The sequence below is a fragment of the Oryzias melastigma genome, linkage group LG22, assembly GCF_002922805.2.
Source record: "Oryzias melastigma strain HK-1 linkage group LG22, ASM292280v2, whole genome shotgun sequence".
Classification (NCBI taxonomy): domain Eukaryota; kingdom Metazoa; phylum Chordata; class Actinopteri; order Beloniformes; family Adrianichthyidae; genus Oryzias; species Oryzias melastigma.
The window spans coordinates 23,247,060-23,260,413 of NC_050533.1; the positions used below are offsets into that span (position 1 = coordinate 23,247,060).

General features: G+C 45.7%; 2 protein-coding genes across 4 annotated transcripts in view; one reads left to right on the forward strand and one right to left on the reverse strand.

Annotated features, from left to right (window-relative positions):
* vps39 (VPS39 subunit of HOPS complex) overlaps nucleotides 1–5,381 on the forward strand; it is a 12,254-nt gene extending 6,873 nt beyond the window's left edge. For 2 of the 3 annotated variants that reach the window (XM_024268613.2, XM_024268595.2), the window contains exons 11-25: nucleotides 402–522; nucleotides 638–767; nucleotides 926–1,068; nucleotides 1,154–1,294; nucleotides 2,633–2,774; nucleotides 3,010–3,096; nucleotides 3,170–3,243; nucleotides 3,318–3,534; nucleotides 3,617–3,745; nucleotides 3,814–3,916; nucleotides 4,026–4,071; nucleotides 4,197–4,346; nucleotides 4,419–4,553; nucleotides 4,628–4,719; nucleotides 4,799–5,381. In XM_024268613.2, coding sequence (XP_024124381.1) covers nucleotides 402–522; nucleotides 638–767; nucleotides 926–1,068; nucleotides 1,154–1,294; nucleotides 2,633–2,774; nucleotides 3,010–3,096; nucleotides 3,170–3,243; nucleotides 3,318–3,534; nucleotides 3,617–3,745; nucleotides 3,814–3,916; nucleotides 4,026–4,071; nucleotides 4,197–4,346; nucleotides 4,419–4,553; nucleotides 4,628–4,719; nucleotides 4,799–4,880 — 1,792 coding nt within the window. In that variant the 3' untranslated portion in view covers nucleotides 4,881–5,381. The remainder of the gene's footprint in view (nucleotides 1–401; nucleotides 523–637; nucleotides 768–925; nucleotides 1,069–1,153; nucleotides 1,295–2,632; nucleotides 2,775–3,009; nucleotides 3,097–3,169; nucleotides 3,244–3,317; nucleotides 3,535–3,616; nucleotides 3,746–3,813; nucleotides 3,917–4,025; nucleotides 4,072–4,196; nucleotides 4,347–4,418; nucleotides 4,554–4,627; nucleotides 4,720–4,798) is intronic. The other variant, XM_024268623.2, reaches the window with a different exon arrangement.
* Nucleotides 5,382–5,972: 591 nt separating this feature from the next.
* LOC112144236 (MAGUK p55 subfamily member 5-A) overlaps nucleotides 5,973–13,354 on the reverse strand; it is a 31,716-nt gene continuing 24,334 nt past the window's right edge. The window contains exons 6-17 of the mRNA XM_024268638.2: nucleotides 12,377–12,454; nucleotides 11,567–11,707; nucleotides 10,322–10,483; nucleotides 10,163–10,240; nucleotides 9,893–10,076; nucleotides 9,743–9,814; nucleotides 8,520–8,591; nucleotides 8,268–8,435; nucleotides 8,109–8,198; nucleotides 7,461–7,573; nucleotides 7,269–7,379; nucleotides 5,973–7,198 (exon numbers count right to left, since the gene is read on the reverse strand). Of these exons, the coding sequence (XP_024124406.1) occupies nucleotides 7,022–7,198; nucleotides 7,269–7,379; nucleotides 7,461–7,573; nucleotides 8,109–8,198; nucleotides 8,268–8,435; nucleotides 8,520–8,591; nucleotides 9,743–9,814; nucleotides 9,893–10,076; nucleotides 10,163–10,240; nucleotides 10,322–10,483; nucleotides 11,567–11,707; nucleotides 12,377–12,454 (1,446 nt within the window). The 3' untranslated portion in view covers nucleotides 5,973–7,021. The remainder of the gene's footprint in view (nucleotides 7,199–7,268; nucleotides 7,380–7,460; nucleotides 7,574–8,108; nucleotides 8,199–8,267; nucleotides 8,436–8,519; nucleotides 8,592–9,742; nucleotides 9,815–9,892; nucleotides 10,077–10,162; nucleotides 10,241–10,321; nucleotides 10,484–11,566; nucleotides 11,708–12,376; nucleotides 12,455–13,354) is intronic.

Below are 13,354 nucleotides of genomic sequence, written 5' to 3' on the forward strand. Positions count from 1 at the left end.
GTGGGTGCTTGAGGATCCTGCGGGTGGTTGGGGGCCCTTGCGGGTGGTTGGGGGGGCTCGTGCGGGTGGTCGGGGCTCCTGCGGGTCATTTGGGCTCTTGGAAGTCTTTGGGGTCTTATAAGCTGTTGGGAGGCCTCTTGACTGCTTGTGTTCTTCTAGTCCTCCAGTTTACCCTCATATTGGCATTAAAAGAGCCTACAGATTACACTGATATTTTGTGGGTGTACCCCACTGTATTTGTGTTTGCGGAGCAGTACTGTAGTGATGTGGGCTGTTTATTTTTTTTCTTTCTAGTTTTATGAATCCAGTTTGTTTTTTTCTTTTTATTTTAAATCTTGTTGTTGTTCATTCAGAGGCTTCTTGGTCAGAGCAGTTCTAAGCCCGTTGTCTCATCTCCACAGACCCAATGTGGTGTATGTAGCCAGCAACCACTTTGTGTGGCGCCTGGTTCCCGTGCCCATAGCCAGCCAGATCCGACAGCTTCTTCAGGACAAGCAGTTTGAGCTGGCCCTCCAGCTGGCGGTGAGAGGACAGATCCCGCCACTCAGAATCATCAGGATTTCATCAGACTCGGAGAAAGTCTGAATCCAACACTCCAAGCAGGATGTTCTGCTTCATTCTGTGTTTCTGCCGTCAGAAGATGAAGGACGACTCTGACGGGGACAAGAAGCAGCAGATTCATCACATCCAGAATCTCTACGCCTTTAACCTGTTTTGCCAGAAAAGATTTGATGATTCCATGCAAGTGTTCGCCAAACTGGGCACAGGTAGGACGGATGTTTGGACCGCACACCTGCAGGTCGACGAAAATAGTCGACCACTAATTTAATAGTCTTCTTATTTTATTTTTTTGGAGATCTAATATTTTCTCATGTAGTTCTTTTTGTTATCAAAATGCCTCTTGACAACCTTTCTCCTTCGACAGATCCCACTCATGTGATCGGACTTTACCCAGAATTACTGCCGTCCGATTACCGCAGACAGCTGCACTACCCTAACCCGGTGCCCAGCCTGTCCGGCGCCGAGCTGGAGCGGGCTCACCTGGCTCTGATTGATTACCTCACTCAGGTGTGAGCGCGTCCCTCTGCAGCATTCGGCTCATAAAATCTGTGTTGTGAAACTTTCCTCTAACATTCAAACCTTTCTGCTGCAGAAACGGAGTCACCTGGTCAAGCAGCTGAACGACTCCGACCCGTCCACCACGTCTCCGCTCATGGAGGGCACGCCCACCATCAAAAGCCGCAAAAAGCTCCTGCAGATCATTGATACCACCTTACTGAAGTGCTACTTACACGTGAGGGCCTAGTCTTTATTTTTCAGTTTACCTGAGAGTGTTTGGGTTTCATTGCAAAGTTTCCGGTCCGAACAGTTAAAGCCTTCAATCAGCAGCAATGTTTGTGCTGCTCTGGAAAGGCTCCGCCCACAAATGCTGTCACCCATCCCATCAGAACACACAGATCCACGCTTGGGCTGCTTGTTACAAACTGAAACATAACACATTCTGGATTTATTCATACCAAACCTATCTCTGTATCAAAAACCTTTTGACTCGCACCTTTCTGTCTTTGCTCAATAATCCACGTGCAAATCAGTCCTCCCAATTTGTCACTCGGTTTTTCCACCAGGATATAGTGTTTTCCCCTTTTCCACCGGCAAATAGCCTGCTCTCTTTCTGCACCAGGATATAGACTGCTCCCTTTCTTCTTGCATCTTTCCAGTATCTCCATCTGCTTGCGCCATTCTCGGATACGTTCAGGATCCATTCCAACATCCATTCCTCACCAGAGGTTTCTTCGTGAAGTTTGAACTCCAAATTGAATGTGTTTCTTTGTCATCGCTAAACTGGCTCACAACAGGCAGCAGGCGTCTGCACGGCTGTGGTGGGTGGGGTTCTAGCTGATCACTGCCTGCTTTGTGGAGAAAGTGCTTGTGTTGGCCTGGGGCGGAGCAGCCTCTTCCTGGAGGGGGCGGTTCTCCACTCGTGTTTGTGGGTATGGGAGGGGCTTCTACTCAGATAAATGGATCAAAATACAACAATCCACTGGAATTGTTTTAATTTTTTAAAAGGTTACCTGAGCTTTTTATAGGATAATCTAAAGTTTAGCTTCTATTTTAGCAGCATGCTAACATTTTTGACTACGTTAGTTTACTGGGGAATTTTAGGCTATTTTGGAGTTTAGCTAATATTTAAGCAACAAATTAGCTTTTTTGGCTGATTTGGTATCTTGTTAGGTTTTTTTATGCTAATTTGGAGTTTAGCTAATTTTTAAGCTACAAACTAAATATTTTTTCGCAAAATTGGCATCTATTATGGATTTTAAGCAATTTTAGTACACATTTTTTCAGGAATTTAGGTCAACTTCAGCCCCTTTTCATAGTTCTTTAACAAAATTTCCAGTGTTTCAGCAAATGGAACATTTCGCAAATAGATTTAGCATTTTCAGTAAATCCCTACAGAAATTAAAGTAAGTCACATCACCATTTTCAGCAAAAAGCTTTCACACTAGTATTATTTCAGGTAATGCAACTCTTCTAGTTTATGTTGGTTTTACTGTTTGGAGAGTGAAGAATGTCAAATCAGGAGAATGTCGGTGCGACACCTAAACGTTCTCTGTTGTCCTTCCTCGCTCAGACCAATGTGGCCCTCGTCTCCCCACTGCTGCGGCTGGAGAACAACCACTGCCACATCGAGGAGAGCGAGTACGTCCTGAAGAAGGCGCACAAGTACAGCGAGCTGATCATCCTGTACGAGAAGAAGGGCCTGCACAGGAAAGGTCAGAAGGCCGCTTCTGTCTGAAGTCTCACTGGTGACTCTCTCACTGGTGACGCTTAAACAAAAAACCTTTAACATAATGTAACTTTTCAATCTGATCAACGTAATCCCAGCAGATTTTGAAGGAGAAAAGCGGCTCGTGCCGCTTTTCTCCTTCAAAATCTGCTGGAATTACGTTGATTGTGTTAACGGTTTCTAAGTTAAAATGACGCTCGTCTCCCATGTTCTCCTGGAAGCTCTGCAGGTTCTCCTGGACCAGTCCACCAAGGCCAACTCCCCCCTGAAGGGCCACGAGCGCACCGTGCAGTACCTGCAGCGGCTGGGTGAGCCTCCGACTCTGATCTGAACCTTTTGAACCCCCATGTGACTCACTAACCCCGCCCCCTTTCCCCACAGGGGTGGAGAATCTGGGCATCATCTTTGAGTTCTCTCCGTGGGTGCTGAAGCATTCTCCAGAGGACGGGCTGAAGGTGCGTCTCCTCGTCTCCGCTCCTCCGCGGCTCGCTCTCAGATTAGGCCACGCCTCCGTCTTTCTGCTCCTCAGATCTTCACTGAGGACCTGCCCGAGGTGGAGGCTCTGCCCCGCGAGAAGGTGCTGCAGTTCCTGAAGGAGGGCTTCGAGGAGCTGGCCATCCCGTACCTGGAGCACATCGTCCACGTGTGGGAGGAGCAGGGCCCCCGCTTCCACAACGTGCTGATCCAGCTGTACCTGTGGAGGGTGCAGAGCCTCATGAAGCAGTACCTGAACTCCCTGCCAGAAGGTTTGTTTCCTGCCAGAACCGGCAGCTGGACCTCCGTCTTCATGGTGACTGACCCCCTACTCCCCCCGCCCCCCCGCTGCAGGGGTTCCCGCGCTGCCTGCGGGGCAGGAGACGGGGGATCTGGGCGAGTACAGGAACAAGCTGCTGTCCTTCCTGGAAGTGTCATCCAGCTACGAGCCCACCAGCCTGATCAGCGACTTCCCGTTTGACGGTATGTCCCGTGCGCGGGCTCGTGCACGCGAGCAGTAACCTCAGAGTCACCATGACTGTGTCTCGTAGGGCTGCTGGAGGAGCGGGCGCTCCTGCTGGGCCGCATGGGGAAGCACGAGCAGGCGCTCTTCATCTACGTGCACATCCTGAAAGACACGCGCACGGCGGAGGAGTGAGTTCCCAGCAGCAACGCTCATGTTCTCCTGAAAGTGCAGATTGGATCACAAGAACCTGAGACCAGGAGCTGTGCACTAACGTCCTCCTCCTCTTCTTCCTCACAGATACTGCCAGCGGCATTACAACAGACACGTGGAGGCAAACAGAGACGTGAGCTGACGAGGAAAATCATCAATATTTTTTTTTTACATCTTGTTTGTATATTTCTGTTTCCTGTGAATCGACTCGTGTCTCGACTGAATGGTACGATCCCTTCTTCTTTTCCTTCCCTGCAGGTGTACCTGTCCCTGCTGCGCATGTACCTGTCCCCCCCCGACGTGCACTGTCTGGGACCCATCAAGATGGAGCTGTCGGAGCCTCAAGCCAACCTGCAGGCGGCGCTGCAGGTCCTGGAGCTGCACCACAGCAAGCTGGACACCACCAAGGTATCTGGAGCTTTTTGAAAAAGAGTGTGATTGAAAGCAGAGGGGTCGTCATGGAAACGCCAATCTTCACAGGCCATCAACCTGCTGCCAGCTGACACCCAGATCCGGGAGATCCGGGTGTTCCTGGAGAGCGTCCTGGAGGAGAAGGCTCAGAGGAAGCGCTGCAACCAGGTCCTGAAGAGCCTGCTGCAGGCCGAGTTCCTGCGGGTGAGTCATCTCGCTGCTGAACGAGGATCCAGGCGCCACGATCCAGACCTGAAAGTCGGACTTGTTGCTTGCAGGTGCAGGAGGAGCGGATCTTCCACCAGCAGGTCAAATGCGTCATCACAGAAGAAAAGATCTGCCGAGTGTGCAAGAAGAAGATCGGGAACAGGTGGAGGAGGCGGAGTCTGAGCACCCCCCTTTTGTTTTCTTCCTTCCCTCGTGATGACATCACTCTCTGTTTCTTTCAGTGCCTTTGCCAGGTATCCCAACGGCGTGGTCGTTCACTACTTCTGCTGCAAAGATCGAAGCGCCTGTCCTGCAGAGCAGTGAAGCCTCCCCGCCGAACTGGACCGGACTCCCGCCACGCTCCACCACCAGGAAACCGGCGGCGGCAAAAGATGCTGGACGATGACGCTTCTCCTCACATCCTTCCTGTCCACAGCTTCTCTGTTCGCTCTCATGTCTGGACTCATCGTCAGAGAAACCGCTGCACTTTTATTTTGGAACAGGAAGTCGTTAAAGTGGCCTGTCCTCAGATGGATGACAGGAAGTGTATTTATTTTGAAATGAACTACGAAGAAAAAAAACAAGTGAAGATGAACTTGATTAAAAAAACTGATAAAAGCTTGTTTTTATTTTTTGCCAAACTTTAGGAGCCGAGCTCATTAATGTTTGCAGCTTAATCCACGGAAGTAAATAGTTTAGAAATGGAAAGATGCTGATTTCAAAATAAACCAATAAATATATGCATTAATAGGATTTATGGATGTTCGTTAATAGAGCGCAACAAACATTTCATCCAGGGGTTTATGGGAACTTTTTGTTAGCTTATAAGTTTTGAATTTCATGAAAAAGGAATTAATGTTTTTGTATTTAGTTATTTCTGCAACTTTATTTTAATACATAATGTCTCTAATGGCATCAGAATTGATCAAAGACTCTTCTGGAAAGATTGATCATTTTTCATCAGTTTAGTGGACATGAAGACACTTTTTCTAGTGTTCTTCTCCCAAAAGTGTTTTGTCTGAATCATTGTGACGGCCCTCTTCAGACTCCTTTATCTGTATTCTTTCAGCTGCTTCAACTGTTCTGGTCCTAAGCTTTCAGATTCCTGCTGGTTCTCTTGATGCTCATTGAAATGAATGGAAAGTTTCCCAGAGGAGAGAACTTCAGACTTTCTGATACATGCTAGCTATTTTAGCTAATTTAGGATTGTTTTTGTATTTTAGGCTAATTTGGAGTTTAGCTAGTATTTTAGCTGCATGCTAGATCTACCTTTTTCAGCTATCAGCACTAGCACCTTCAGCAGCTGAATTCAGCTTACAGCATTCACACTATCATTATCACAGGTAATGCTATACAAATCCCCCCAGAACTGTTCTGATGAACTTCCTGTCTCATCGTCATAGAAACCATCCCAGCTGTTTCCTAATGGTCATCTATTTATTCATTCATGTGAATACAAAACATCATTTTCCTCGGAAACAAGTGGTGATGCTGAACATTAGATTCAATACGATTCCTTCCACTAAGACCCGCCTCCTTTGTCTTTCTGGACCAATAGCAGGAAGTTTAAGGAGAAGTCAAAGTCACAGTTCTATTGGTGCTTCAGAACTTCATAAATCTATGTTCAATATTACAAATATATAAAGGCTCTACACACCGCTGACATGTGTCCGTCTACGTCAACTCACAGTAATACTTCTCAATGTCAAATATTTAAAAACGCGTCGATCCAGAAGAAAACAGCTGCAGGTCCAGATCCAACGTTAAGGTTCCAAGAGAGAAAAGACGTAAGAAAAAGTAAAAAAAGAGAAAATCAAAAACAGAAAGAAAGGACAGAGTTTATGGCAGCAGAGTGAGTTCCATCTGTTCCAGCAAACGTCCTGGAATCCAGATCAAATGTTTCCATGGATTCTGGATCGCAGCAGCTAAGGCGATCAAACGATAAAGGCGAAACACAATCACACAAAACAAGGAAACCTTCAGAGGTCAGAGTGGCGCCCCCTGCTGCTCACAGTCCAGCTGCAGGTCCTTCATAGAAATGGTTGGTCGGGTGTTAGCAGGCAGCCTTGGTGTGAGGCTTCAAACTCAGATCTGGTTTGAAAAGACATGCTGCTGGCTGTGGGCGGGGCTTATTCTCTGCAAACTGAAAGATCAAAGGCTTTTATAGGTAAAGTATAAAGATGACAGGATTAAACTTTCTGGGATTTGATCAGAATAAATACAAGACATTTTTGAAACAGATTAAAAAACTAAAACATTTTGGAAGAAACTGTTTTAACTGATTTCAAAGGGGGTGGATCTTCTCCACATTATGGTCTGCTCCTCCTTAAAAGTGACAGCTTTGTTCAAACCGTCCTGGTGTTCTAGACCTCGTCGTCATGGGAACAAGTCCTTCATTTAGTCCGGATCAGAAGACGACCAGCAGAAACGGTCGGAGTTTGAAGCTCCTTCATGACAGAGTGCGCTCAGCGCAGCCAGGAGCAGGGCACCCACTGCGGCTCCGTGTCCAGCTTGTCGATGAGCCTCAGCAGCTCGTGGAAGGCCTTGTCCAGGTCCGTGTTGACGATGACGGCGTCAAACAGGTGACCGCTGCTCTGCTCCATCTCCCGCGCCTTCTCGATCACGTCGCGGAGCTCCTCCGGCTGCGCACAGACACACACAGAGGTTAGAGGCGCCGCGGGCCGCAGCAGCTGTGGACAGTCAGACCAGAACCTTGGGGATCTTGTTGTCTTTGGCCAGCAGAGCTCGCAGGCGCTCCTGGGAGGGCGGGGCGATGAAGATGATGTACGGCTTCAGGTCCGAACTCCTCAGCACCTTCAGGCCCTGAAAGCAGGAGAAAACCCCAGAACTTTAAGGCTTCTGTTGGAGTTCTGACTGAACACCAGAATGCAGAGTGCCCCCTACCTGTGTGTGCAGACACAGCACGCAGATTCTTCCAGTGTTGATGACCTGCCTCACTGAGTCGGTGCTGGTTCCGTACAGGTTCTTCTCAGACTCCACCGACTCAATCAGCTTCCCTAGACAAAGATCAGCTGGTTAGTGGTGCCCCCTGCTGGACTAACATGGGAACAGAATCCTCTACAGACAGTTTCAAACAAACTATGGAGCCAAATCGAGCCCATAAATATCTGAAACTCAAATAAAACATTTTAATTAAAAAATTGTAAAATGTCCACAACTTGTAGCTAGTTTTTTAGGTTTCAAAAATCAAAATTTAAAAACTTTTTTTTTCAATTTTAAATCTTTTTTTCACTTTCAACTCTTTTTTTTTCGTTTTTTGAATCTGAAAATTACAGTTTCAAAACTTTGGCCGCCTTTTGGAGCGTGGGGGCGGGGCTAACTCAAAGGACAAATCAAAATCAGTCTGGAGCTGCAGGAAACAAACAGGCTTTTTCTTCTTTCTGCTTTTCATGTCCTGGTCAGAGATTGAGTCAGACAATAGCGCCCCCAAGTGAGCAGCTGTCGGTCTCTGCACCGATCCCCTGCTCCCTTCATTCGTCTCCACTCTTTCTCTGACAGAAGCTTCAGCAGCCATTTTCACTACATACTCACCTACTGCCAGCTCGGCCTCGAAGGTCTGCCGGGACACAAAGATGAAGTCACGGCCGCTCTGTTCGCCGTCACGGCGGCTGCGGGTGGTGTCTGCAACACAAGAGCAGGGGTCAGGTTGTCCTCGGGGCTCAGAGCTTTAGCAGACGAGGCGGCTCTTACGCTGGGCAGCTCCAGAGAACCGGTCTGGCTGGCTTCTCAGCAGTCTTTGTCTCAGCTCCGTCTGTCCACAGCCGTTTGGACCAATGAGGGCGATCGGCCGCTTCCTGTTGGCTGGCTGGTGATAGAGAGCCATCTCCTCATAGGTGAGGATGTCCTCGTGATCCGGGTCTGGATCACAGAGCAGAGTGAGGGGTTTAGCCTCAAAGACAACAGAAACATCAAGGAGAAACCAGGAAAGGATTTAGTTTAAACCTTCATTCCTGTGAGTGTTGTACTGCAACTTCTTCCTCTTCCTCTTGTTCTTTTTCGCACACCACAGCTTCCCTGAAAACAAACACAAAGATCTCAGATCAAAGGCCTTAAGACAGACAAACATCCTGAGATAAATCTGCATCTGCCTGCTCCTGCACATGGGCAGCCATGATTACAGAACACTCGGGTTTGGTTCAAATGCCATTAATAAAGTCAAGACAATCAGGTTGAGGGCGGTAAAAAGAAGGCAGTCAGGTTAGGGGTCGTCAAGATAGAAACAGTACAGTTACAAACAGTCTGGTTAGGAACAGTCCGGTTAGGAACAGTCCGGTTACGAACAGTCCGGTTAGGAACAGTCAGGTTAGGAACAGTTAGGTTAGGAACAGTCCGGTTAGGAACAGTCCGGTTACGAACAGTCCGGTTACGAACAGTCCGGTTAGGAACAGTCCGGTTAGGAACAGTCCGGTTAGGAACAGTCCGGTTAGGAACAGTCAGGTTAGGAACAGTCAGGTTAGGGGTCGTCAAGATAGAAACAGTCCAGTTACAAACAGTCCGGTTAGGAACAGTCCGGTTAGGAACAGTCCGGTTACGAACAGTCCGGTTACGAACAGTCCGGTTACGAACAGTCCGGTTACGAACAGTCCGGTTACGAACAGTCCGGTTAGGAACACTCCGGTTAGGAACAGTCAGGTTAGGAACAGTTAGGTTAGGAACAGTTAGGTTAAAAAACAGTCCGGTTAAAAAACAGTCCGGTTAAAAAACAGTCAGGTTAGGAACACTCCGGTTAGGAACACTCCGGTTAGGAACACTCCGGTTAGGAACACTCCGGTTGGGAACACTCCGGTTAGGAACACTCCGGTTAGGGACACTCCGGTTAGGGACACTCCGGTTAGGGACACTCAGGTTAGGGACACTCAGGTTAGGGACACTCAGGTTAGGGACACTCAGGTTAGGAACAGTCCGGTTAGGAACAGTCCGGTTAGGAACCGTTCGGTTAGGAACCGTTCGGTTAGGAACCGTTCGGTTAGGAACAGTCCGGTTAGGAACAGTCCGGTTAGGAACCGTTCGGTTAGGAACAGTCCGGTTAGGAACAGTCAGGTTAGGAACAGTCAGGTTAGGAACAGTCAGGTTAGGAACAGTCAGGTTAGGAACAGTCAGGTTAGGAACAGTCAGGTTACGAACAGTCAAGCTGCTGAAGGTCATGATGGGCTTCAGGTTTTTACCAGATTTTTCCGGCTCCTTGTCCTCTTCTATAGTCTGTTTCATGGCCTCTCTCTGCTGCTGGAAACTCTTCCCTAAGAGCAGACAGACACGATGAGATCCAAAAAAGAACCAGAACCACACAAAATCCAGCGTGCCAGTCGCAACAGTACCTGGAACCAGTCCTGCAAGTGGTTGATTGTCCTCGTCTCCGTCTCGGTACGCCTGCCACCAGTTTGGATCCGACTGACTGATGATGTGGAGGATATCTCCTTTCTGGAAGGACAGGCCCAACTCTCTACAGGGTACATAGGGGTCATCTGAGGGGTCGTAGTCGAAGTGAGCTTTTACGTGGATCTAAAAGGGGAGGGGGACACACAGAGCTCAGACTTTGGCAGCGCTCGAATCCCGTCATCACATCCGTCTGCGAGTTCAAAACTCACTACTGTCTCCTTGACCGGCGGAGGTTTGATCTGATTGCTGGGAATCAACACGAAGGTCAGGAGTCCGTGCATGTCCGCCTGTCACACAGAAGAACACAGAACGGTACTGCAGCAGACCACAACTCTGCCAATCTCCCTGAGCTGCACCCGCCTCCTCACCAGAATGTCAAAGACTTGGTTGACGTCTTTTCCTCGGATCTCGATGCCGTTGATCTCCAGGATCTCATCTCCCTCCGACAGAAGTCCGCTTCGCTCTGCGGCGCCACCACGAACAATGCGGCTAATCACAACGCTTTCCATCTCATTCCGGACCGTCGCCCCCTGCAGTCACAGGACAGACAGCATTCCTGACCACACCTGAGGGAGTTTCATGCTTTATGGTGTTTGAAGTAAAATTTGAAAACTACGGTGGCCCTGAAGTGAAAATCACACCAACAAATCTTTCAACACAAGAACATGTTAAAGATCACAGCAACAATTAAAAAAGCAAACAAATGATGAAAAACCAAAATTAAATTTCAGAAACCAAAACATAATTACAAAACAATTAAACGCAATAAAAACAAGATGTTTCAGGAAAACAAATCATTTCTAGAGATCAAAATGGAATGTTATAATATGAAACAAAGAAGAAAAGTTAAGTACTACGGGACAGAACTGATTGAAATCCAGTTTCACTTCATGCCAAAATATTAGTTTTTATGATGGACAAACATCATTGTCCAATCATAGTTCCCACCTTTCCCAGTTTCTGTAAAAAAGAAAAAACATTTCAGAAAACAAAAGTCATTTTCAGAAGTCGAAATGAAATGTTAAAAAATGAAACAAAGAGATCAAAAAGGTGGGTTCTATGGGACGTCACTGATTGGATGATGCTGTTTATCTGGAATTTCAACCGAGAGTATTTAGCAAGAAGCGACACTAGACGAGCTTCGTACTGATCATACAAACTTTTATTAGTATGTGAACATTAAAAAACTCAAATGTCAAAAATCAAACATCTTCATCCAATCAATGATGTCCCATAGTCCCTATCTATTCAGGTTTCTTCTTTGTTTCGTTTTTTAACATTTTATTTTGATTTCTATAAATAACTTTTGTTTTCATTTTTTGTTCATTTCATTTTTTTGTAATTGTGTTTTGATTTCTAAAATGTTATGTTTTTTTGTATTCTTTTCCTTTTTTTTATTGTTGCGATCTTTAAAATGTTTTTGGGTTGAGTGATTAGTTGGTAAGATTTGCTCTTCAGAGCCCGTAAAAAAAAAAAAAGAACTTCTTTAGTGACAACAGTTTCAGATGAGTCAGAACGCAGCAGAACGCAGTTACTCATCAGAACAGACGGGTTCATCTTTCATACAGAACTCAGCGGATCTGTTCTGGGCCCCCTTTGGTTGGGTGACTCACCAGTGGGATGTCTGGGGCTTTTTCTATGCGGACGATCTTGACGGTCTCGCCCCCCCACTGTGCCAGCGTTTCTCCCTGAACGGGGAGCGGTTCCAGCTGCATCTCTCTCTCTGCTATGCTGTCGTGGGTCAGGAGCAGCGACTGCAGAAACACGGGTCAGAACAGAGACAGAACCTACGGTGAAACTTTATCTTATATTGCACAACATTGGTGAATAGCTTCCAGAGCTGCACTGAGATGATCCTGTTTGACAGAGAGTATATTTTATTTTGAAAATAAGTTTTTTGAGCTTCTGTCAAATGTAAAAAAAAGAAAGAAAAATCACATTTTGAAAGATGCTAGGTTCTTTTTATATTTTTGCTTTTATTTGTGCCAAAAACAGTAAACAAAATTCATATTTATTATTTAAAAACAAAAGAAGGTCATGAATGCAAAACTCAAAATTTCCCAGAGGCTAAAGTAAGAGTATGTAGGTCCTTTTAGGTTTTTATCTGTAGAAAATGAGCCTAAATGGCTCTTTTACTGTTAAAGGTTCCCGACCCCTGGCTTACACAAACAGTTTTAATAAACATTATGTAAGTAGGATAAACAGAACTAAAAAAAACAACAATGGAGAAAACCAATATCAATCATTTTCAGTTCTTTAAAATGATTGCTGGGATCTAATTAAGAATGATTATGGATTGTTAAAAAGAACTTGAGATCTCTAAGAAAAATCAGAATCAATACCTTTAAGATTAAACTTGTGTTCTTTTTTAAAAACCTAATGTGAATCAAATTATTGTTAGTAAATAGCCTGAGTTTGTTTACCTGGACTTGAAAGTCTGACAGCAGGGCGTTGAGCTCCAATCCTTCTTTACTATGACAGGACTGAGTGAGCTGCCTGACCTGTAACCATGGCAACAACATAAGGATCATCAGGAAACAAGAGGCAGACCTACGAGCTGAGCATGACCATGGAGATGCCCAGCAATGCTGGACACCCTCAAATGTAAACTTTGCAGAATCTTTTTTCCCTCATTGCTTGGGAGTCAATTATCTAGAGTAGTATCCCCAACATTTGTGTGGTCAGCCCTTGAGGATTTCACAGAGAACCGGGGGCGTCTCTGGACCAATGAATATTTGGAATGAATATTATGCAAACAGGCTCGGTGTGTGGGAATCACTTGTTGTAAAAATCCGTAGAAGTCCTGGTAGCCTACTGTTTTTTTGTTTACTTGTTTTGTTGTTATTAAAGTTGTTTCTGTCTCTATCCCTAATCCATTAACAAAGGAACATATCACATCCAATTTTCTCGTGTTGCACGTCGCCAGACTACTTTGAGCGCTCAAGTGACCAACATGTCGTCTTCAAAACCAAACAATTTTTCAGAATAAAAGATCGTTCAGATGTAGTTATTTTTCTCCTCTGACTAAACTTTACAACTCAATGGATTTAAGGCGTAGCAGAGAGAATCTGTTTTTTTTTTTTTTAATAAAAGATGTTTTCAAAAGAAATAATTGTTGATCCTTAAAAGAAAACAAAAGTATTCTTGTGAGAATCCTTAGTAAACATTCAAGCAGTGATTCTCCTTTTGTAGGGAAAACCTCAATCAAACTTTCACCAATCCTGGTATCAAAACATTCAGCTCGTTCAGGACATTACTGCTTGTATTTTTGGTATTCATAAATTTCATAGCTTTTGAAATATTGAGCAAAATATGCCCCTTAGGAAATGAAAGACTTCAAATTTCAAAATTTTAAGCAGATTAGCAACAAACCTTTAAATATAGTCAGGGGTTATCCATCA